General features: G+C 40.6%; 1 protein-coding gene across 1 annotated transcript; it reads left to right on the top strand.

Annotated features, from left to right (window-relative positions):
- On the top strand, positions 1-24929 carry tmem26.S (transmembrane protein 26 S homeolog). The gene is given in 6 exon segments (NM_001094042.1): positions 1-292; positions 13238-13316; positions 15255-15344; positions 15586-15797; positions 19642-19718; positions 23921-24929. Coding segments are annotated over 6 exon segments (1077 nt in total). The 5' UTR covers positions 1-101; the 3' UTR covers positions 24349-24929.
- Positions 24930-25194: the final 265 nt, after the last annotated feature.

Genomic DNA, 25194 nt, shown 5'->3' with positions numbered 1-25194 from the left:
CACACATCCCATATCCCAAGAAGAACTTTCCTACACTCAGCAAGGAAGACGGGGAAAGAGAGCTGATAGAGAGACAGTGCAAAGAAGATCACATTTACACGATGGAGCTAATGGTATTTCTCAATGCAGTCATCACGAGACTCCTTTTCATGCTCCACTCTTTGGTGGGAGTTTGGAGAGTCACGGTCATTAAAAAGGACAACATGTATTGGCTTTTGGCTCTTGTCAACCTCCTTTTGTGCCTTGAGATGGTGCTTACACTAAAATTTAAGAAAGGCAGAGGCTTGAAATGGTAAGAAACCCTTGCACTGAACTGCTGAATGAATACTTTCTCTCTTCTTACGTTTCTGCTTTTGTTGGAACATCTTTTTTCCCCTTGCCTATGGAAAATAGTCATCAATATATCCAAATTGTCCCATTCTTTTGCCACCTGTAATATATAATGTGTTATGGAATAAGCCATAAATGGGTGATTTATACTGAGGAATGTACTTTATTTACTTACTTATTACAATACTTCATTTCACAATTGAAGGGATGGTCATATTTCATGCATCTTTGTAACCAACAGGTTGACAGGGGAAACGGGTGACGAGTAAAAGCTCTGCTAGGGTAGAGACTGATGTGAATGATGTGTGGTCTCTGTAAAGTGCTGCAGAATATGTCAGTGCTCTATAATTAAAGGGATACTGTCATGGGAAAACATGTTTTTTTCAATACGCATCAGTTATTAGTCCTACTCCAGCAGAATTCTGCACTGAATCCATTTCTCAAAAGAGCAAACAGATTTTTTTATATTCAATTTTGAAATCTGACATGGGGCTAGACATTTTGTCATTTTCCCAGCTGCCCCTGGTCATGTGACTTGTGCCTGCACTTTAGGAGAGAAATGCTTTCTGGCAGGCTGCTGTTTTTCCTTTTCAATGTAACTGAATGTGTCTCAGTGAGACATGGGTTTTTACTATTAAGTGTTGTTGTTATACCTACCAGGTAGGGAGCTGTTATCTGGTTACCTTCCAATTGTTCTTTTTTTTGGCTGCTGGGAGGGGAAAGGGAGGGGGTTGATATCACTCCAAATTGAAGTACAGCAGTAAAGAGTGATTGAAGTTTATCAGAGCACAAGTCACATGACTTGGGGCAGCTGGGAAATTGACAATATGTCTAGCCCCATGTCAGATTTCAAAATTGAATATAAAAAAATCTGTTTTCTCTTTTGAGAAATGGATTTCAGTGCAGTATTCTGCTGGAGCAGCACTATTAACTGATTAATTTTGAAAAAAAATTTTTCCCCATGACAGTATCCCTTTAAGTTGAAAAATTTATCTTTATTTTACAAAGTTAAAAATGTATACTTGCATCTCAATCCGCACTACGTGTTTCGTAACCACCAGGGCACTTAATCATGGGCTATCAAGGGTCGGACTTGGAAAAAAAAACGGTGGGCCTCATCCCTCATGGTCTCCCAATAATCCAGTCCGACCCTGGCAGGCAAGATTTACTCAACACCTGTTTGAAAACAAATATGCATTTGGGACCAGGCCTTGAGTTACATTTATTACAAAACCCTCCTGCTCCCCCCCCAAAAAAAACATGAGACTGGGCCAATGGGACACCGGGATTTGTTCCAGTGCAGCTGGCAGGACCACTTCCTTCCTGGCCTCCCCCTACCCAGCCACAGCCCAAAGACACACAAAGAGGGGGTCTTGGTGGGGTTGCAGGCCCCTGGTGTTGGCCCACACCTCTCCAGTCCAATGCTACATAGTTTCACTACAGTTGGTAGATAAAAACATTCCAAGGCATAGAGAAGCCAAGAGAACCAACAGGTCGACCTTCTCCTGCCGCATCTGCGTCAAAACATTGAAACAATTATAAACTAAGAGGAAAAACACAAGACAGTAAAGAAAACAAGTGACGCAATTAGCGAATCAATTCATCTTCTCAAGAAGTGAGTCCAGACTCAGTAGCACTTTGTTCTAAATCATAAATGGCTGATTCATATACCATAGCTCTGTCGCTGGGGAACAGAAATCAAGTGTCCTGTGATGTGAGCAGCCATTCAAAGTTGACCTTTTAAAGCTAATTTCTTTAGGTTTATAGAGTGATTATACATAAACAACCCATATCCATCCCATAATAATACATTTTGAAGAAGTTATTCATAAATAAAAATGTAGGTCTTCATTCTAACACATCAGTCTGGGTCCCTTTTTAAACCTATCAATGCAGAGCATTGTGCAAATATGTAGCCACGTTGTCTTTCGTTGATTATTCATTTCTTTGAAAAAATAAATCAGTTATTAACCCCTTCTGTCAACAAGCTGTAAACTAGAACCACAATTTTACTGACAATATACTGTTCACTATGTATACAGATATCAGCAGAGCAAGCAGAATGGATGTTTACCTGCTATCCCACAACCACTGTTACTATAGGCACCATCTCTCCCTACTATACCTGCTATCCCACAGTCACACTCCCTTCCCAGAGACTATTATCCCACTGCTACTATAGACACCATCTCTCCCTACTATACCTGCTATCCCACAGTCACACTCCCTTCCCAGAGACTATTATCCACTGTTACTATAGGCACCATCTCTCCCTACTATACCTGCTATCCCACAGTCACACTCCCTTCCTAGAGACTATTATCCACTGTTACTATAGACACCATCTCTCCCTACTATACCTGCTATCCCACAGTCACACTCCCTTCCCAGAGACTATTATCCACTGTTACTATAGGCACCATCTCTCCCTACTATACCTGCTATCCCACAGTCACAGTCCCTTCCCAGAGACTATTATCCACTGTTACTATAGACACCATCTCTCCCCTACTATACCTGCTATCCCACAGTCACACTCCCTTCCCAGAGACTATTATCCACTGTTACTATAGACACCATCTCTCCCTACTATACCTGCTATCCCACAGTCACACTCCCTTCCCAGAGACTATTATCCCACTGCTACTATAGACACCATCTCTCCCTACTATACCTGCTATCCCACAGTCACACTCCCTTCCCAGAGACTATTATCCACTGTTACTATAGACACCATCTCTCCCTACTATACCTGCTATCCCACAGTCACACTCCCTTCCCAGAGACTATTATCCCACTGCTACTATAGACACCATCTCTCCCTACTATACCTGCTATCCCACAGTCACACTCCCTTCCCAGAGATTATTATCCACTGTTACTATAGACACCATCTCTCCCTACTATACCTGCTATCCCACAGTCACACTCCCTTCCCAGAGACTATTATCCACTGTTACTATAGACACCATCTCTCCCTACTATACCTGCTATCCCACAGTCACACTCCCTTCCCAGAGACTATTATCCCACTGTTACTATAGGCACCATCTCTCCCTACTATACCTGCTATCCCACAGTCACACTCCCTTCCCAGAGACTATTATCCCACTGTTACTATAGACACCATCTCTCCCTACTATATCTGCTATCTCACAGTCACACTCCCTTCCCAGAGACTATTATCCCACTGTTACTATAGACACCATCTCTCCCTACTATATCTGCTATCTCACAGTCACACTCCCTTCCCAGAGACTATTATCCCACTGTTACTCTAGGCACCATCTCTCCCTACTATACCCGATATCCCACAGTCACACTCCCTTCCCAGAGACTATTATCCACTGTTACTATAGGTACCATCTCTCCCTACTATACCTGTTATCCCACAGTCACACTCCCTTCCCAGAGACTATTATCCACTGTTACTATAGACACCATCTCTCCCTACTATACCTGCTATCCCACAGTCACACTCCCTTCCCAGAGACTATTATCCCACTGTTACTATAGGCACCATCTCTCCCTACTATACCTGCTATCCCACAGTCACACACCCTTCCCAGAGACTATTATCCCACTGCTACTATAGGCACAGTCTCTCCCCAGTCTCTCCCTACTATACCTGCTATCCCACAGTATCTACACAATTCTCAGAGGGGTGAAAATCACAGACAATTACTGTAATTTTTTCAAGTCAATAATTAGACTGTTTGTGTCCCTTTAATCACTGGTGGTTTAGTGTAAATATGGAAATCTAAGCCTTGGGTCAATATACCTTTTGCTTCCCGGGCCGATTGACAGGACAACGTTTCTTTCTATCAAATGATATCTGTCAGAGTTGGGTTCTGGCAATTTCGATTTTGAAAAATGAGAATTAAATGTTTATAGTAAGCTCAATGGGTTTATTTTGTCCCTTATATATATATCAGTTTGGGACATTGAGATTATTGTGAGATGAATGATGCCAGGTTCTTCAATCTTGCCAGAATTATTTGCCACAAAGATGGTTCTTATAATTTTTGTGCTTTGCATGTGGGTTAGTAAATGCCAAAGCCCAGTAACTCAACCAGCCAATCAGTTGTTTCCTTTCACCATTCAAAACTATCACAGATTGGTTGCTGTGGAATGGACTAGGTCAAATGACACATTATTCATGACTGCATAAGCCCCTTGCTGTTTCTATTAGAATATTCCGTATACACCACATAATCACTGGAATGAGAATGTTCATATTTCAAAATATATGTATTAATATAATTGAAACTTACACAGTCTTTACACAGGGAGAACGTGTGTATGACTGCTTTACGAGGGTTGTTTTTTGGTAAACACAATGAGGCTGTGACCACAAAATACATATAGACAAATATGTCTTAAATATATTGATAATGGGTTGAGTGCAGAGGAATCTTGTATTTGTCTATATGTATTTTGTGGTCACACCCTCATTGCACCCCCGCCTAATGATTTTAAAAACTAGTGGTGAGCACAACTTTCCCTTGTTTGTTATAGTTCTACAAGAGCAGTGACCAGCTCCATGTTGTAGCTCCCACCCCCTCCAACTATAGTCAGGTGATCCCACTGGTGTCTAATAAAAGGGCAGCCAAGTTTGGGAGTTTTACTTTGAAAGCAGCAAGTAAGTTGCAGGTAAAACGTATTCGTCCCTTTTATAAAATGTATAATGAAGCAATAGAATTCTTAATGAATCAGATGAAAATTGAGCATAGGACTGGCCAGATATGGGATGACTTTGACGTAGTTGGCCAGCTTAAATATATTGCAATATATGGACAAACAATCCCTGTTTTGTTTAAAGGGTAAGGCATTTTTCAGTAGCAGTATGCGCAAAATGTCTCTGTCTTAAATAAATTGATAATGGGTTGAGTGCAGAGGAATCTTGTATTTGTCTATATATATATATATATATATATATATATATATATATATATATATATATATATATATATATATATATATATATATATATATATATATATATATATATTACTACTGTGCCTTGCAGGATTCATTCTGCAAACAAACCAGGTTTATGTAACCGACCTCTCTTCAGTGAAATTACTAAAATATGGTAGACTGAGTGTTTTAACTCATATATGTTAAAATACACAATTCTAGTAATTTACATTCATTTTTTGTCATCCCTTTTACGTCCCGGCAGCAGAAAAGATGTTCTGCACCAGCATACGCCACTGTTGAAATCTGATTTTGCTTCCTTGTGGCTTTGAAGAAGTGGATTAATGCCACTGTGTGTGTTTCAGGCATCAGAAGTTTTAGAGAATAGAGAACAGTTAGGGAAGTCTTACAACCAAGTGACTCACGGGCTTTATAGTAGGGGCGCAGTGTGAGAAATCTGCTATGATAATCACATTTGGAATCTTCTACAGAACATGTGATATTGATGACAAATTGTCGAATGTATTTACTGTCCTAGTAACTTGGAACTAAACCATTGTTTCTCTAGTGTTTGTGAAGGTTTTAATTTATCCAGGTCGTGGTGTATCTAGTAGAAATCGTTTTAGAGCAACTGGAATAATCAGCAAGTCAACTTAATTCTACCAGCTGTTTATCCAATGTTTCGTTGTGTATCTGTAGATGTATAGGGTTAAAAGAGCTCTAAAAAGCCTGGGATTAACTTTGGCCCATTGGCACCAACAATGCTGCCCGCCTGACCAACCAACCAGACACGTGTATGCATGTTGAAACCCTAGCGAACCCACTACCAACACAGAACCCACTTGAATCAGCATGCTGCATTATAGCAGTGCCTGACCCATTCATGTCTGACATCAGCAGGAGCAGGGCGACCATAGATATATAAAACCCGGCAGCTCTTGGGTTAAATGATGAGAATTTTAGCTGGATTAGACCACAAAGACCAGGGCCGATCTGGGTTTTTCCTGGTACCCTGGTGGGCCAATCCGACACTGCTAGGGGCCATTATCCCTTAAAGGAACAGTTCAGTATAAAAATAAAAACTGGGTAAATAGACAGGTTGTGCAAGATAAAACATTTTCTTATATAGTTAGTTAGGAAAAAATGTAATGTATAAAGGCTGGGGTGACTGGATGTGTAACATAATAGCCAGAACTCTACTTCCCGCTTGTGATCTCTGACTCTGAGTTAGTCAGTGACTATAAGGGGGGCCACATGGGACATAACTGTTCAGTGAGTTTGTAATTGATCCTCAGCATTCAGCTCAGATTCAAAAGCAACAGTTATGACCCATGTCCCCCCCTCAAGTATCTGATTGGTTACTGCCTGACAACCAATCAAGATAGCTGAAAAGCAGGAAGTAGTGTACTGGCTATTATGTTACACATCCAGTCACTCCAGCCTTTATACATTAAATTTTTGCCTAACTAACTATATCAGAAACATTGTTTATTTTGCACACCCTATCTATTTACCCAGTTTTCATTTTTATACTGAACAATTCCTTAAAGGGGAAGGAAACCTCCTCCCCCCTGGCCTACCCGTCCCGCTGGGCAAATGCCCCTAACTTGTTACTTACCCTTCTGCGCAGGTCCAGTCCAGGGAGGTCACAGACGACATCTTCTTCCACGCGATCTTCTTCCTGCTTTGAACGGCGTTTTGGCGCATGCGCAGCAGGAGCATTTCGCCGGTACGTATCTACTGCGCATGCGGCAAAAGTCACACGCATGCGCAGTAGATCGTACCAGCGAAATGCTCCTACTGCGCATGCGCCATTCAAAGCAGGAAGAAGATCGCGTGGAAGAAGATGTCGTCTGTGACCTCCCTGGACTGGACCTGCGCAGAAGGGTAAGTAACAAGTTAGGGCATTTGCCCAGCGGGACGGGTAGGCCAGGGGGAGGAGGGAGGGTGGGCAATACACGGGAGGGGGGGGTGGGGGGTTTGCGCCGACTAGGTTTCCTTCCCCTTTAAAGGGATCAGTGGTTTGGGAGCAAGTGCTCCATGTATGGGACCAATGGTGCACCTTAGTTCTCAAGCACTTGCAACTGTACCATTGGTAAATGATTCCTGTGTTCTTTAGACACTTTCCATCTAAACTAACAGCTATCCAGCTTTTGTTGACCTGCAACTGGGACCTGGGAGCATCCCGCCCACTGCTGAAGTGACACGTCAGAGGGACACTTTGCTCAATATCTATTGCTTTGTAAAGTCAAGAAAAAGTCTGAAAAAGTGTCTGCCATAACAGGGCACTTTATTCTTGGGGTGAGTTCAGCTCTCTCTCAAATGCTGCTCTCACTTATTTAACAATGTGCAGCTAAATAAAGTATAACGAGTATCCTTTATCAGTATGTTGGGGGATTTTGTGTGAGGTGCACAAATCAATCGTCACTAATGTTCTAAAATTATTCCTGCTAGTCGTTGATGTTTAACAGCCTTGCAGTAGCTACTGGAGCATCATTGGAGATGTCATTGATACAGACCAGTCCCAAGTGCTTGTCATTTGGGATTTCCTAAGTCCGGGAAAAAAAACTTGCCGCACTATGGAAAGAAATAATTGGCCTTCATTCGACATGAAAACAACTTTCAAGCAGCAATTATAAAATATTTCTTTAGTGAACAGAGCACGTTAATAAGAGGAGGCTGTCACTGTGTGTCCATAAGTAGAAGACTACATGATATTGTTGTTATAGGTTTCCAGAGTCTGAACAAATTTTCCATTCTTACAAGGTCAAGTGAAAGGAGCAATTAGAATTCTCTGTGTAGGGTCTTTGTTTTTGTGACATATTCTGACATATTCCAGATGCACGCTCTCAACCTCTATAAAGCTTAATCGGTGAAGAGAAAAAACATTTCTAGACAGAATTTCAAGGAAAAAACCATTGATGGGCGAATTTATTCACCAGGCGTGAATTCGCTGTGAATTCCCGCGATTCGCCTCCGGCAAATACACTCGCGAAACAGCCGCGGCGTCCGTTTTATTGGACGCCGGAGCATTTTCGCCGGCGAATGTGCACCGGCGTCCAAAAAAATGGACACCGGCATCAAAAATGGACTCTGGCATCAAAAATGAGACGCCGTTTCGCAAATTTTTCGCCATTTTGCTAATTTTTCGGCGAAGCGAAACTCCCCAAATTCGTCCATCACTAGTAAAAACCAGTAAAATGATTTGTATAAATGGAAATTATACCATTGCATTGAACTAGTATAATACATAAGGGGTAATTTTCAACCCCAAGGCAACATACAGAGAAAATCATTTTAAATATTTTGCATTTTAAGCAAATAATTACAATTTTCTCTCTAATAAAAAAACAATACCTTGTACTATACCTTGCATATCCCTGAAAAAATGCCAGGTCCCAGGCATTCTGGATAATAGATCCTATGGGGCAAATTCACTAAGATGCGAAGTTGCGCCAGGCGCAACTTCGCCGTACTTCACCGCACTTCGCCGCACTTCGCCAGGCGTAGTTTCGCCAGCGCTCTGCAAATTCGCTAAAATCCGAAGTTGCGCACAGGGGTAGCGTAAGGTTGCGAAGTTGCGCTAGCGTTGATTCGCTATGTAAAGCGAAGTTACGCTAGCGAAGGCTAATTTGCATACGGCGCGAAATTCAAATTTCAATGGAGGAATATGTAGCAGCATTACAAATGCCTGGGAAACCTTCAAATCATCAAATAAAAATTTTATTTTGCCCTACACATGTGCCCACTGTCTAGGTAAGTTGCCATGAGTCAGGAAATGTAGGGGGGAAGGAGGGGAGCCCCAAAAAAAATTTCGATCTTTTTCAGCCTATCACCCATAATGTAGAAAACACGCCAGCGTTTTTTGGGACTAAAATTGGGGGAAAAATTTTGACTTTTTTTGAAACAATCCCTATCTACTCTATTGCGCTTCGCCAGGTCTGAGGTGGCGAAGGAAGTCTAGCGTAAAAGGTAGCGTTCAGTACACTGCGCAAGTTAGTAAATTTGCGTAGTTACATCGCTAGCGAAAATTCGCCAGGCGTAAGGTTGCGAAGTAACACTAGCGAAACTACGCCAGCGTTCGTTAGTGAATTTGCGCAGTAACGAAAATGCCAAACGCTAGCGAATTAACCCTAGCGTTCGGCACTTAGTGAATTTGCCCCTATACTTTACACTTTAGTCCACAACCAGGAGAAATTTTTAGAAATTGAAGAAACTAATGGTCTTTTCTAAAAAAAAAAAAAAAAAAAAAAAACCAGCATGAGTGAATGAAAGAATGGATTTAGAAGAACTCTTTGTTGAATTATAACCTGAGATATACACATTTAACTAACATACTTGGTCAGTTACCTTGAAAATCTAGTAAGAATGTGCATGAACTGGTAATTAATGCAATTTATTCTTGGTTGATAATGAATGCAACTGGATATATTGATGGTGTTTGATTCATTCAGTACTGCCATAAATGTACCCTCTGCTCCTAAAATATGTTATATACCTTTCCACGGAGATGCCTCCATGTATCCCTGGAATTCTCATGCTTTTAGACACATTGCACCTTTTCCATGTGAAAATAATTCCAATCAGTTCATTTCAACTCATAATCATTGTAACGTTGTGCATTTCATGCCTGACCTGTTTGCCGATCTGGTCCATAGAATGAAAGTTTACCCAGCTCCCTAACATTTCCTCTCTATGTTAGAGGGATTGTTCACCTTTAAATTAATTGTTAGGGGCACATTTACTAAGGGTCGAATATTGAGGGTTAATTAACCCTCGATATTCGACCAACGGAGTAAAATCCTTCGACTTCGAATATCGAAGTGGAAGGATTTACCGCAAATACTTAGATCGAACGATCGAAGGAAAAATCGTTCGATGGAACGATTAAATCCTTCAAAACTGATGATTCAAAGGATTTTAATCCATCGATCGAAGGATTTTCCTTCGATCAAAAAAAGCATAGAAAGCTTATGGGGAAGGTCCCCATAGGCTAACATTGATGCTCGGTAGGTTTAAAGTGCCGAAGAAGTTAGTCAAAGTTTTTTTTAAAGAGACAGTACTTCGACTATAGAATGGTCGAAGTCGAACGATTTTTAGTTCAAATCGTTCGATTCGAAGTTGTAGTCGAAGGTCGAAGTAGCCTATTCGATGGTCGAAGTACCCAAAAAAAACCTTCGAAATTCGAGGTTTTTTTACTTCGAATCCTTCACTCGAGCTTAGTAAATGTGCCCCTAAGTGTGACGTAGAGAGGGAAATTCTGAGATAATTTGCAATTGGTCTTCATTTTTTATTAATTGTGGTTTTTGAATTATTTTACTTTTTATTCAGCAGTAGTGATGGGCCAATAAATTTGCCTGTCGCAAATTCGCGGCAAAACTCAGCGTTACGCCACCGGTAAATATGTGAAACTCCCAAGTCCAAAAATGTTGGCGCACGTCCGAAAAGTCGTTCGCTTCAAAATCCCTGCGCATCCACACTTTTCGAACACCCATTGACTTTAACGCCACCGTCAAAATTGATGTGAGCGACTTTTAGGGCTAGTACCCATGAATTACATTTACCTAAAGACACCAAAGTAGGAGAAATGCCCCTAACTTTTTACAGAGTAACAGCATCAGAGTTCAACGCAGCCATCTTCCAGGTCTTCTTCTGACGATTTGGCAATTTCCGTCCATTTGGGCGCTTGCGCAGTTGTCGCATTTCCCCAGGGGGGGCAGCTAGGCTGGGGGGGAGGAGGGAGGGGGTCTACGCAGAAGATGGACGCGTGGAACTTCGCTGGAAGAATCTGCAGCGAGGGGTAAGTATGGAGTATGGGGCATCTCCCCGGGGAGGTAGTTAGCCTGGGGGAGGAGGGAGGGAGGTCTACCTGGGGTGGGGGGTACAGGGTTTTTTCCCTACAGGTTGATTTCTCCTTGAATGTCCTTCCGGTACTTTAGGGTACTGTCCCTTTAAACGGGATACTCACTCCAAATGCTCTTCGGATGCTTTACAGAGCTCTCTTCAGGCGAGTCCAGCACATTCAGACATACAGTGAGACTACCAGCCCCTTTGGATGCTCAAATAGGAATCTCCTGCTGGTTTCTCCTTTAGTCTGGATTCCTTTCACACACTCTGTCCCTCCAGGCACAGTAGGGGCTCATTTATCAACACTGGGCAAATTTGCCCGTGGGCAGTTACCTATAGCAACCAATCAGAGATTAGCTTTTTAAAGCCAGCTGCGAGTAGAACAATGAATGCAGCAATTTGATTGGTTGCCATGGGTAACTGCCCATGGGCAAATTTGCCCAGTGTTGATAAATGGCCCCCAGTATGTGGCTTCCCTGTTCCAGCCTGGTCCGAATGTCTGTTTTTGGTGAAGCCTCTTAGCTCTCTGGGCCTACTGGCAGCTCTCTGGTCTCTCTTTCTTTTTTTTTTTTTTAAAATCTTTTTTTGTCAGGCAAAAAAGAAACATTACAGCAATTGCACATAGCCATGAAAGACATAGCCAAATCTGGTCTCTCTTTCTGTCCACCATGTGGTTATTTCTGCCAGGCTTTTCTCTTCTGCCAGCATCTGCGACTTCCTCTTCCTGCAAGCCACTCACTAGCTGCTGTGTCACTTCCTGCTGTACTGAGATCACTGAACAGCTGGTTGCTAGGTAACAGCTTACAGCACACAGACACAGGCTCTATGCCTGGGCCCTTACAGAGATATGTGCAAGGGTTTTGCACTAATTCCCTACAGTTATGCATACAATATGTCACAGATAGGGTCACTGTATAATATAAATCAAATACCAGTTCCATAGTGCCATAATGGACTGAAATGGGTACAACAAGTGTACCTGGAATTATTCAAATGGTTTGCCCCCAAACCACACACAGAATACGTCTACCCTAATCTCTATGCAGTGTGTGCTTCATAAAGAATAGTAGTAGGTTAGTGGGGAAAAGACTGTAGCACTGGGATCCAGGCACGTGTCTCACTATTAAATGACCCCCACTATAATAAACAGAAATATCATGGCAGAACTGCCACTTATTATATCCATTTCAATGCTTCTATTCATCTTTGATGCCAGCTATTACATTATGAATTTATTATCATTAATTTTATTTCTTTTTTCCAGTTATGCCTTATAAGTGACAGTTTTTCAGCATGGGAACTTGAAAGCCAGCCTTTTAATATAAGATTTCATATTTATTCATCCGCTGACTTCCTTTATAAATATTTGCAGTAAATGTTCCAATTCATCTTTCCAAGTGGGAAATTAATTCACTAAGATTCATTCTAATGAAAAATGCTTGCTCGGCGAAAAGGAAAAAAAAACAAAAAAACAGATTTTTGCATGAAATGTACAATTCCAAAGTGACTTGACTGATAGGGGCTTAGAAACCATGTCATTGTTTTGACTAAATATGAATTCAGGTATTATCTCATTCACATGAATTAGGCTGCAAGTTGCATTTAGTCATGGAAATGTTCCAGTACATTTCAGACAAACCATAAATCACAAAATATATTTTACTTATTGAACTTATTCATAAAACTTCATTAAACGTGCCCACACATGAGTCAGTGGGTCATTCTTGGCCAAATCAGCAGATCATTAGACCATGGATTGAACTGATATTATGACCTTGCAAGGTGATATCCAATCAGAGTTCTTAAATCTATTAATCAGGCTGAAAGGATGAGCATTGGCTCAAGGGTAGAATGTGTTCATCATTCTCATAAACTCCATGTTTGATGGACTGACCAAATGGCATAGATCTTTATATGAATGGCCAACGTTAGTGTAATGGCTTGGTCTGCACAAAAAGTGTATCCACATGGTCCCCCCGATTGAAAGCTTTGATAAGCTTCATCAGCCATGACCAATATTCTATTATATTTCATTATTTTCTAAACTGTTTAGCAATTACTGACTTAAAGGGGTACTTGATCTTTCATTTCCTCAGCCATTAATCTGTGGGTTTGACATATGACACTTGTATTTTCACAGGTTTTCCCCACCAATATTCTGCTACCTGATAAGTATTGTCCCATCTCTTTGGCTTCTTGAAATAAACTATGATTTTGAGGTAAAGTGTTTAACAAATAATGATCTTCTTACATACTGTATGCATTATGTGTAAAATATTTAGAAAGACATGATATATATCCTGCTTGCACATTGGGTTTTTCTTCTGATATATATATACTAGGGAGAGATGGTGCCTATAGTAGCAGTGGGATAATAGTCTCTGGGAAGGGAGTGTGACTGTGGGATAGCAGGTATAGTAGGGAGAGATGGTGCCTATAGTAACAGTGGATAATAGTCTCTGGGAAGGGAGTGTGACTGTGGGATAGCAGGTATAGTAGGGAGAGATGGTGCCTATAGTAACAGTGGGATAATAGTCTCTGGGAAGGGAGTGTGACTGTGGGATAGCAGGTATAGTAGGGAGAGATGGTGCCTATAGTAACAGTGGGATAATAGTCTCTGGGAAGGGAGTGTGACTGTGAGATAGCAGGTATAGTAGGGAGAGATGGTGCCTATAGTAACAGTGGGATAATAGTCTCTGGGAAGGGAGTGTGACTGTGGGATAGCAGGTATAGTAGGGAGAGATGGTGTCTATAGTAACAGTGGGATAATAGTCTCTGGGAAGGGAGTGTGACTGTGGGATAGCAGGTATAGTAGGGAGAGATGGTGTCTATAGTAACAGTGGGATAATAGTCTCTGGGAAGGGAGTGTGACTGTGGGATAGCAGGTATAGTAGGGAGAGATGGTGCCTATAGTAACAGTGGATAATAGTCTCTGGGAAGGGAGTGTGACTGTGGGATAGCAGGTATAGTAGGGAGAGATGGTGCCTATAGTAACAGTGGGATAATAGTCTCTGGGAAGGGAGTGTGACTGTGGGATAGCAGGTATAGTAGGGAGAGATGGTGCCTATAGTAACAGTGGGATAATAGTCTCTGGGAAGGGAGTGTGACTGTGAGATAGCAGGTATAGTAGGGAGAGATGGTGCCTATAGTAACAGTGGATAATAGTCTCTGGGAAGGGAGTGTGACTGTGGGATAGCAGGTATAGTAGGGAGAGATGGTGTCTATAGTAACAGTGGGATAATAGTCTCTGGGAAGGGAGTATGACTGTGGGATAGCAGGTATAGTAGGGAGAGATGGTGCCTATAGTAACAGTGGGATAATAGTCTCTGGGAAGGGAGTGTGACTGTGGGATAGCAGGTATAGTAGGGAGAGATGGTGCCTATAGTAACAGTGGATAATAGTCTCTGGGAAGGGAGTGTGACTGTGGGATAGCAGGTATAGTAGGGATAGATGGTGCCTATAGAAACAGTGGATAATAGTCTCTGGGAAAGGAGTGTGACTGTGGGATAGCAGGTATAGTAGGGAGAGATGGTGTCTATAGTAACAGTGGATAATAGTCTCTGGGAAGGGAGTGTGGCTGTGTGATAGCAGGTATAGTAGGGAGAGATGGTGTCTATAGTAACAGTGGATAATAGTCTCTGGGAAGGGAGTGTGACTGTGGGATAGTGGGTATAGTAGGGAGAGATGGTGCCTATAGTAACAGTAGGATAATAGTCTCTGGGAAGGGAGTGTGACTGTGGGATAGCAGGTATAGTAGGGAGAGATGGTGCCTATAGTAACAGTGGATAATAGTCTCTGGGAAGGGAGTGTGGCTGTGGGATAGCAGGTATAGTAGGGAGAGATGGTGTCTATAGTAACAGTGGATAATAGTCTCTGGGAAGGGAGTGTGGCTGTGGGATAGCAGGTATAGTAATGAGAGATGGTGCCTATAGTAACAGTGGATAATAGTCTCTGGGAAGGGAGTGTGAATGTGGGATAGCGGGTATAGTACGGAGAGATATTGTCTATAGTAGCAGTGGGATAATATACAAAATACAAGGGATTATGGCTGAAGGGCCTTGGTAAAATAGCTAATTTGTAAAATGAATGTGACCAGCGCTAATAAAGATCACCCAGTGATGCTATTAACAGTATTTTTTTACTTTAACTTATTTTAGCCGTGTAGTAAAAACAGATCTTTGGACAGTCTCCCAATGTTACAGAACAACTTAAATCTGAACGGAGACCCAGTGACTGTTGTTAAAACGGTAAGTGTGTAACTGCTCTGCTTTTTAACACTTGGCTGAATTCTATTTTATAGACAGGTGATATCATTATATTCCTCTCTCTCTCCTAATTTATTGATGATGTTTTTAACCTACACGTAGAAGAAAACACCCTTTCATCCGGAAATGATTCTGGTTCCGTTTTCTGTGCATTGATCACGAGAAGTGGCAAATCCTTGGTGCACCTGATGTATTTATGCTTATTTTGTCTCTTAAATCACAGGCCGTGGCGTTTGTTAGCGCCATTTGTGAAACAGTTTGGACTCTTGGTCTCCACCAAACATTCCTCCTGCTTCTGATCATTGGTAAATGGCTCCTTCCAATAGGGACAGGAACAACACGGGAGCAGCTTTCTCAGTTGCTTCTCATGTTTGTGGGAACTGCAGCCGACATCTTGGAATTCACCAGCGAGACCCTTGAACAAGACAATGTAAGGTACAAAATATTTTGTATAGTTTGAAATTATCACAAAAATTTGAAACCCTCAAAACGAATTAACGTAAAATTGATCCGGGTGCTCAACTGGGAACTTTTGCAATTTAAAGGTACTGAACTCTACATACTGCTCATTTCATTTGACTGGCTACAGTCAGCCGAAAATTAACTTATTGAGGAAAAGAAAGTCTTAATTAATTCTTCATATTCTAAGCGGAGCAAAGTTTTCTTTTTTAAACAAAATCCATTTTGAGCTGACCAGTCAGCCAAAAACAAAAAATAAAGGGGATATAGGATCCCTTATCCGGAAACCCGATATCCAGAAAGCTCCGAATTCTGCTCCTATAGACTCCATTTTATCCAAATAAATGATTTCCTTTTTCTCCGTAATAATAAAAGAGTAGCTTGTACTTGATCCCAACTAAGATATAATTAATCCTTATTGGAAGCAAAACCAGCCTATTGGGTTTATTTAATGTTTAAATTAATTCCTAGTAGACAAGGTGTGAAGAACCAAATTACAGAAAGATCCGGAAAACCCCAGGTCCCGAGCATTCTGGATAACAGGTCCCATACCTGTATGAGATCTGTTATCCAGAATGCTCGGAACCGGGGGTTTTCAGGAAAATGGATCTTTCCTCAATTTGGATCTTCATTGATTAAGTCTACTAGAAAATCATGTAAACATTAAATAAACCCAATAGGCTGGTTTTGCCTCCAATAAGGATTAATTATATCTTAGTTGGGATCAAGTACAATGTAGTGTTTTATTATTACAGAGAATTCTTAAAAATTCAAGGAAAGGCTGTCTATGGGAGACAGCCTTTCCATAATTCAGAGCTTTCTTGATAATGGTTTTCCGGATAACAGATCCCATACCTGTACCAAATCACTAGCAATCTGTAGGATTGACATTTGTAAAGAACTATTTTGTTCAGCTTGAGGTAGAGGTAGAGGTACTACACTACACCAGTATCCACTGGGATGCGGGAGGATTTTTCTAAATGGGGAGGCCATATTTATTATTTTAATAAAAAAAAAAGTCAGACCAAACTAGAATCCACGATTGGACTTTATTTAATTAATTAAAAGCACAATTTAATCAGATCAGGGGCAAACACCAAAAATCAAATGAAAATCCAACTGTACGAGGTTTTTTCCTGAATCATACAATTTTTCGGGCTTTTCCCAGAAAAGCCAAAATTTTTCAGATTTTTGCCTGTAAAGTCCGAAATAGTTGGATTTTTCGTCTAATTCCAGCACAGACCACAAAAAACTTCCAAAATAGTATAGGGAACTCTACCATTGACTTATTTACAACTTGGCAGGTCTGAGATGCTGGATTTTCGGATTTGGCTATTTGCAGCATCAGGCTAAATCCTGAATAATTCAAGTTTTTTTTCCACTAAAAATTCGGATTTTATAGTAAAAACCCCCTTAAAGTTGGTTTCCCCATCCCTTTCAGCATGGAGGGAGGACGATGCTAAAATGATATCCAAAATCTGGAGGAAATATCTAATCCATCAAACTTTAGTTTCCGTTCAATCTTCTGTTCAATATTAAAAGGGTCCACAGTGAAAGAAAGCTTAGTAGATTTGCAAATGGATTCTTGTTGGGTTCAGGGTCTTGTAGATTCACTTGGAAAACAGCAGGCTGAGGTTTCTCATGATTGATGTTATTACCGTTTTTGATCTAAAGGCTAATGATCTAAAGCAAATGCACCGAATCCACTATTTTGGATTCGGCCAAACCCCCGAATCCTTTGCGAAAGTTTTGGCCAATTAACAAATTGAATCCGAATCTTAATTTGCTTATGCAAATTAGGGTGGGAAGGGGAAAACAATTTTTACTTCCTTGTTTTTTGACAAAAAGTCACGCAATTTCCCTCCCTGCCCCTAATTTGCATATGCAAATTAGGATTCGGACTCGGTTCGGCCGGGCAGAAGGATTCGGACGAATCCGAATCCTTATGAAAAAGGCTGAATCCTGGCCGAATCCCGAACCAAATCCTGGATTCAGTGCATCCCTAAAAGCAAAGCAATCCTATTGGGTTCATTTAATGTTTAAGGGGCAGATTTATCAAGGGTTGAATTGAAAATTTGAATTTTTAATTTAATTAGAATTTCGAGTTCATTTTAGTGTAATTCGACTAGGGAATAGTCCAAATTCAATCTGAATTTAAGAAAATTCGGCATTCAAATTTTACGATTTATCATGTACTGTCCATTTAAGAATTTGAATTTGACTATTCGCCATCTAAAACCTGCCAAATTGGTGTTTTAGGCTATGGGGTCCTCCTACAATCAATTTGGAGTAGTTTGGTGGACTTTTTTTTTTTGTGAAAAAACTCGAATCAAATTCAATCGAATCTGATTTGAATTCAATTAGAATTTGCACTTTGATCCTATACACCCGTTTTCAATTTTTTTTAATAAATTTTGATTTCTGTTTTTTTTTTTCGAATGTTGAGTTTATGGGAGTTGATGCGAGTTTTTAGAAACTCCCATAAACTCGAATTGCGAACTTTGATAAATGTGCCCAAAATACTACACAGATAGGGGGTAGGGTTGCCACCTGTCCGGTTTTGACCCGGACAGCCCGGTATTTTGAAGGACTGCCGGGATCAAAACTTCATGCCCGGTTTTCCAAATCAGGAAAACCGGGCAGGATTCCCTTGTTTGACACAGCAATCGGCCATCACCATCATAACCCAGCCCCTGACGTCACAACCATTCTCATCTACGTCACGGCATCACCCCTGATGTCATGGCGCCATCCCCCTGCCCGGTCTCTGTCGTGTGGGAAGGTGCCAACCCTAATAGAAGGTTATCTGTCAAAATCTGAAATTTTCTCACTATTTTCTGAAAACCACTCCAACCAAATCCGCACTGGCTCCCTCCTCCGATTTATCAATACATTTTCATGAATTTTTCTTGTGCATGAAAAATCATAATAAAATTGAAATCCTATGATTTTTTCGGAATTTTGCTCTAGAAAATCACGTTTTTTTTTGTGAAAATCACCTGAAAGCTACAATTATTCTGGCAACTCAGAAAATCTTCCAATTGTTAACGGGACATCTGCCATTGACTTTTACATGTTCTTGGCAGGTCTGAGCTGGAGTACTTTTTTCATCAGACTTTTAACACTATCGGACTTTAATAATACCCGAAAGATTTTAGGGGTTTTTTTCCTATGGATTTGTATTTTCCCCTTTAAAAGTCCGACCAGAATAATTTGGACTTTATTTAATAACCCCCATATTGTATGAGAGGCCACACACATAGGGGCAGATTTATCAAGGATCGAATTTCAACCAAAATCGAAAACAACCAAAATTTAAACATTGAAATCGAACACAACCAAAATTTATTTAAAAAAACACAATAGGATCAAACGGCAAACTCAAACTTTTCTTTTTACCAAAATTGATTGTAGGAGGTCCCCCATAGGCTAAAACATAAATTCTGCAGGTTTTATACATGATAAATTATGAAATTTGAATTTCGATTTTTTTTTTTAAACTTGAATCAAATTCGGACTATTCCCTAGTTGAATTACACTACAATAAACTCGAAATTCAAATTTAAAAATTCAAAATTTCAATTCGACCCTTGATAAATCTGCCCCATAGGGTGCTATTTATTAAGGCGCAATTTTTTTTGCAGTGTCCATTTTGATGCTGAAAACAGTATTGGTAAAAAAAGAAGCGATCGTCTAATGAAGTGAAGAGGTGTAGAGCATTAAGGGGTTTGTTCAAGAGTTGGAAATTTGTTGTACAATTGAGCTTACTGTATCACTGTACAATTTTCATTTTCTTTAACACAAGTTATTTCTCTTTCAGAAATAATATGATTCTGGTTTATTCTATCCTTGCTGTCTGGACATGGAGTATGCTGCAGTTCCCTCTTGACCTTGCTGGTAATCTCTCTTTAAATTGCCCCCTAATAGGGATGTAGCGAACTGCCGATTTGGTGTTCGCGAACGCCGTTCGCGAACACCGGCAAAAAATGCGAACGTTCGCGAACAGTTCGCGAACTTCGAACACCCGCTAAAATCGTTCGATTCGAACGATCAAAGGATTTTAATCATTCGATCGAAGGATTTTCATTCGAATCGAACGATCGAAGCCATTCGATCGAATGCTTTTCATTCGATCGAATGCTTACAATCGTTCGAACGAATGGAAATCGTTCGATTTTAGCGGTCGAAGGAATTCGAATGGTCGAATGGTCGAACGACTTGTATTCGAATCGAACGCGAACTCAAGTTGAAGCTTTTTTTTGGTCAAATAGGTCCGTTTTTGATCGAATAGGTTCGTATTTGGCCGAATTCAAATCGTAAGAATCGTAAGAATAACGCATTCGATTAGAAGTTTTTCCCAAAAAAACCTTAGATTTTTCAATGTCCACCAATTGATTCCAAATGGGTTCTAGGAGGTCCCCCATAGGCTAAAACAGAAGTTAGGCAGGTTTTAGATGGCGAATGGTCGGAGACAGTACATGATAAATTAGAATTTTCTAATTTTTTTCAAATTTAAATTTGAACTATTCCCTACTCAAAGCAGACAAAAAATAACTTGAAATTTGAATTTTTTTTTCATTCGAAAATTCACCTCGACCTTTGATAAATCTGGCCCCAAGGGTAGAGACACACGCTCAGATTCAAGGAAATTAGTCGCCCAGCGACAAATCTTCTCTTCTTCGGGGCAACTAATCTCCCCAAACTGCCTCTCGCCGCAGTCACCCGAAGTTACCTCGTGAGGCAACTTTGGACGACTTTGGAAAACAAAGCACTCCGAGTGCCATCCCGCCGGCGATTTACATTCTAGCTGGTGGGAGGCAATTCAGGGAGATAAGTCGCCCCGAAGAAGAGACGATTTATCGGCAGGCAACTTAATCTCCCTGAATCTTCACGTGTGCCCTTACCTTAAGGTGCCTGAAATCTCTGAAGCCAAAATGCCTGTGTCCTGTGGGTGATAGATTCAATGTGAAGTGCAGAGACGCTACTCCCTTTTTTCGCCTAACAGGGGTAGTATACCATAAGTACAAAGAAGAGGGCTTGTGCTGAACATACTTTCTGGCCATTGTTTTAATCACAAAAAAAACTATGTTTTTTGTAATTTCTTGAGCTGAACATGGCAAACAGGGAAATTGAAGCTACTCCGTATTTGGTCTGTAGATTCCCCGTGTACAGATAAATTCTCTGCAGACACTTGCTAACAAAACGGTCACAACAAAAGGGTGAAGGGAAGGGGTTGTATACTGGTAATCAGGGCTGCCATCAGAAATCACAGGGCCCCATACGACAAAATTTCCTAGCCCCCTGGGCTGCACCCACTGCAAGCCCCACCTACAAGTCCGCCCTCCCCACCCCACAGGTCCACCCCCACCACACAGTAAAAAAATTAAAAAAAATTGGCCCCCATAAAAAATATTTGCGGTAAGGGCCCCCCATTAAAAAAAGCATTTGCGGTCAGGGCCCCCCATAAAAAAAACATTTGTGATCAGGGCCCCCCCATAAAAAAAACATTTGAGGTCAGGGCCCCCATAAAAAAACATTGGTGGCCAGGGCCCCCCTTAAATGTCCATGTAAAAAAAAACTTGCCCCCCCCAGAAGTTTAAAAAAAAATTGGTGCCCAGGGCCCCACCACACAACAGGGACCACAAAGGGTTACCATTAGGGGGGCCCTGCCATGTTACACTTACTTCATTAGTGTGGTCCACCTGCTGTCAGTGAGCTGCCAACTACAGAAGGGAGGAGGGGAGCACAGGTGGCTGCATCTTCTTCCAGTGACAGCATTTTCTTCCCTTATTGGTCACAGAATTTCAAGTCCCGATAAAGCTGCATGGGGATTGGATGAGCTGGAGGGGAAGTTCAAACCTCAGCTATCCAATCCCTGAGCAGTTCAGCCGGGACTGTGACCAATGAGGGAAAGTAATGGACAGAAGATACCTCCCCCTATGCTCCTGCCCTGCCTTCCCGAAGTCGGCAGCTCTCAGAAAGCAGAGGGGCCCGGCTAATCAAGTAAGTGCGGTGTGGCCGGGCCCTTACCCTCGGGCCCCCTACAACTCTCCAGCCTGTCCCCCCCTGATGGCGGCCCTGCTGGTAATCTAATTACCTACCTGACAAGGACCACATATGATATAGCTTCAGTTGTATGTGTTCAGCACAAGCCCTATTCATTGAACTTATGTTGAACAAGGGGGTATAAATCTCATTTTGGTTTTCGGCTAGGGCATCACATGTGACTATGTCACTCAACATATAATAGCTATGTAGCTAGCTTTGGTTGGGAACTGCCTATATAAGGTCTGAGACACAGTGATGACGCCAAGAATACGAAGAAAGCTCCCGTGATAATATTGTGACTTTAGAGGGAAAGTCAAATAAGTTGGCTACACCTCCAAGTGATGTCATGGACTAAAAAAGTCAGTCTGGGCAGCTTGTTAGATAGGCTTTACAGACCTAATATGAAAATCATTAAATATATTTATATTTCTGCAAATAGTTTCTGTTTATGAATATTTATGGGGTTATTTATCAAAATCAGATTTAAATAAAAAAGTCAGACCAAACTAGAATCCACGATTTTACCTTATTTATTATTTAAAAAGCACAATTTAATCAGATCGGGGGAAAACACAATAAAATTGAGCGAAACCCTGAATCATAACATTTTTTTAGGCTTTTTCCTGAAAAGCCCGAATTTTTTGTTTTTTTGCTCGAAAAGCCTGAAATAGTTGAATTTTCAGGCTAATTCTAGCACAGACCACAGAAACTTCCAAACAGGATAGGTGCTTCTCCTATTGACTGATTTACAACCTAGGCAGGTCTGTGATGGCAGATTTTCGGATTCAAACTTTTTGCAGCATCGGGCTTCAATAAATCCCAGAGAAATTCAAGGTTTTTTTTCCACTAAAAATTTGGATTTCATGGTATTTGGACTTTAATAAATAACCCCTTTAAAGGGCATGTAATGTGTAAAATAGAATACGGTTAGAAAAGCTGTATTTTGTATACTAAACATAAACATGAACTTACTGCACCACAAGCCTAATCAAACAAATAATTTATGCTTTCAAAGTTGGCTACAGGGAGTCACCATCTTGTAACTTTGTTAAACATCTTTGCAAGACTAAGACTGTGCACATGCTCAGTGTGGTCTGGGCTGCTTAGGGATCCTCATAAACAAAGCTGCTTGAGTTCTGCATGGCTGGGAAGTAAGGCGGGGGCTCCCCCTGCTGTTCATAAGTATGATTGTTTCCCTGCTGAGCAGTTAGGGACCGTCTGACAATTCCTATCCACAGCAGTAAATGAAGGGAGAATTTCACTGCATACAGTCAGGTTTCTTATGAAAACCATACACATTTTTTAATTAAAGTATATTGGAGATAGGTTTCTTTTTCATTAAAGAAAGTAAAAATGGGGTTTTATTTTTTTGCCTTTACATGCCCTTTAAAGTTGGTTCCTCCACCCCTTTTTTGCAGCATCTTGCTTTTATAAATCCTGAAAATTTAGGGGTTTTTTTCCCCCACTAGAAATTCTGATTTTATAGTGAAAGAAAACCATATTTTTAAAGTTTTTAGCATTCGGACTTTACTAAGGAACAGATTTATCAAGGGTCGAAGTGAAAATTCAAAGTAAAAAAATTTCGAATTTCAAGCTATTTTTTTGAGTACTTCGACTAGGGAATAGTCCAAATAATTCAAATATCAAAATCTATCATGTACGGTCTCTTTAAAACTTTGACTTCAACCATTCGCCATCTAAAACCTGCCGAATTGCTGTTTTAGCCTATGGGGGACCTCCTAGAGCTTATGTGGAGTCAACTGATGGACACTGAAAAAGCAAAGTATTTTTAAAAAAAAATACTTCGAAACGAATTCGAGCGAATACGATCTTACTTCGATTCGAACGATCGAATACAGCCTTATTCAACAGCAAAAAAAACTTTGATTTTTTAAATAAATTTTGGTTGGTCTTTTTTTATTCGAATTTCAAAAAAGTTAAAAAAAACTCCCATTTCTTCGAAATTTGACATTTAATAAATCTGCCCCTAAATAACCTCCTTAATGTTTAAACCATAGATATTTTATAACATTTCCTATTTTTATTCTCAGTGCAAAACATTGCATGCCAACCAGCTACTTTAATGAAGAACCGTCTGCACATGCTGGTCTGCAGATACAGCGCTGACCTTTGGAATATAGGAATAAGCCTGTTGATTCAGGACGGCCCTTTCCTTGTCTCCAGATTGATACTCATGGCTTACTTCAATGTCATCAACCAGATGTTGGTGTTTTTCACTGCCAAGAATATTTTGGTAGTGATGTTACAGCTTTACCGTCTCGTAGTCCTGGTGATTGACTTCCGTTCATCCTTGGAAAAGCAAAAAGACAATAGGAAAGGAGGAGAAAGCTATCGTCCATGTGCATCAAGCAATGAAGAGGGGAATTTAACCGTGAGCAATGCTGATGTAGAAACAAAGAGTTTGGAAAACAGCAGCACTGTGGTTGCCCTTGAAGATTCTGAAGGTGGAAGTCTATGAACCCAACACTGTGTGACACTTTCACATTTTGGGATGGCACATTCTGACTTTGCTTGAATACCAAAGGGATATTAGATTTTTGGTCAGGGATGGACTGGCCTGCAGAGAACTAGAAGATCAACTGAACTTCGTAGTGGGCTCAAGGAAAGGAAAATCCCATCAGCCCTTTTCTCATAGGCCTTTAGAACTATTTAACACCTATAACATTTAACACTAGCCATATCTAATTGTGAGAGCGGAGTCCAGGATAGTGAGCCACTGGTCAACCTGTCTGAAAAGGATGTCCAACTTGGGGTTCTCCAATGGTTGATGGCTCATTGAAAGACATACACATGTATTGTTTTCTTAAATTTGGGCACCTACATGTGTAACTGTGACCCTGAGCAGCGCAAGAAACCATTATTTTACCTATTACCAAATACAGTGGGTCAACAGTAAAAAAAAAAAGTCCAACCCAAGAACAAAAAGGCTTTGTGTATCCCCTTATATTTGGCTTATACAACGGACATCATTTGCCATTATTGTTAGATAAAAGGTTACAAAAACATGAAAAATAAAGTACTGCGTAATTTTAAAAAGAATAAAATGTTGTTTTTGAATCGGTTGTAGTTTTGAGTGTTTGTGTGTTACATATACATACAAGGAACTATTAAAATGAAAAACACAATTTGAATCTATAAAAGGATATTCGATTTCGTATAATTTTATTTTATATTCAGACACTTATCTGAAAAGTAAAAGCGGAAGAACAGCAAATAGCCTCTGGATCCTGGATCTGGTTAGGGGGTTTGTGAGCATAGCCCACAAAGGCAGATATCAGATAGATTACGTTACTGGGTATAGGGG

This window comes from Xenopus laevis, chromosome 7S, assembly GCF_017654675.1.
Source record: "Xenopus laevis strain J_2021 chromosome 7S, Xenopus_laevis_v10.1, whole genome shotgun sequence".
Classification (NCBI taxonomy): Eukaryota; Metazoa; Chordata; class Amphibia; order Anura; family Pipidae; genus Xenopus; species Xenopus laevis.
The sequence above is the reverse complement of the archived record's forward strand: the minus strand, read 5'-3'. Positions and strand labels throughout refer to the sequence as shown.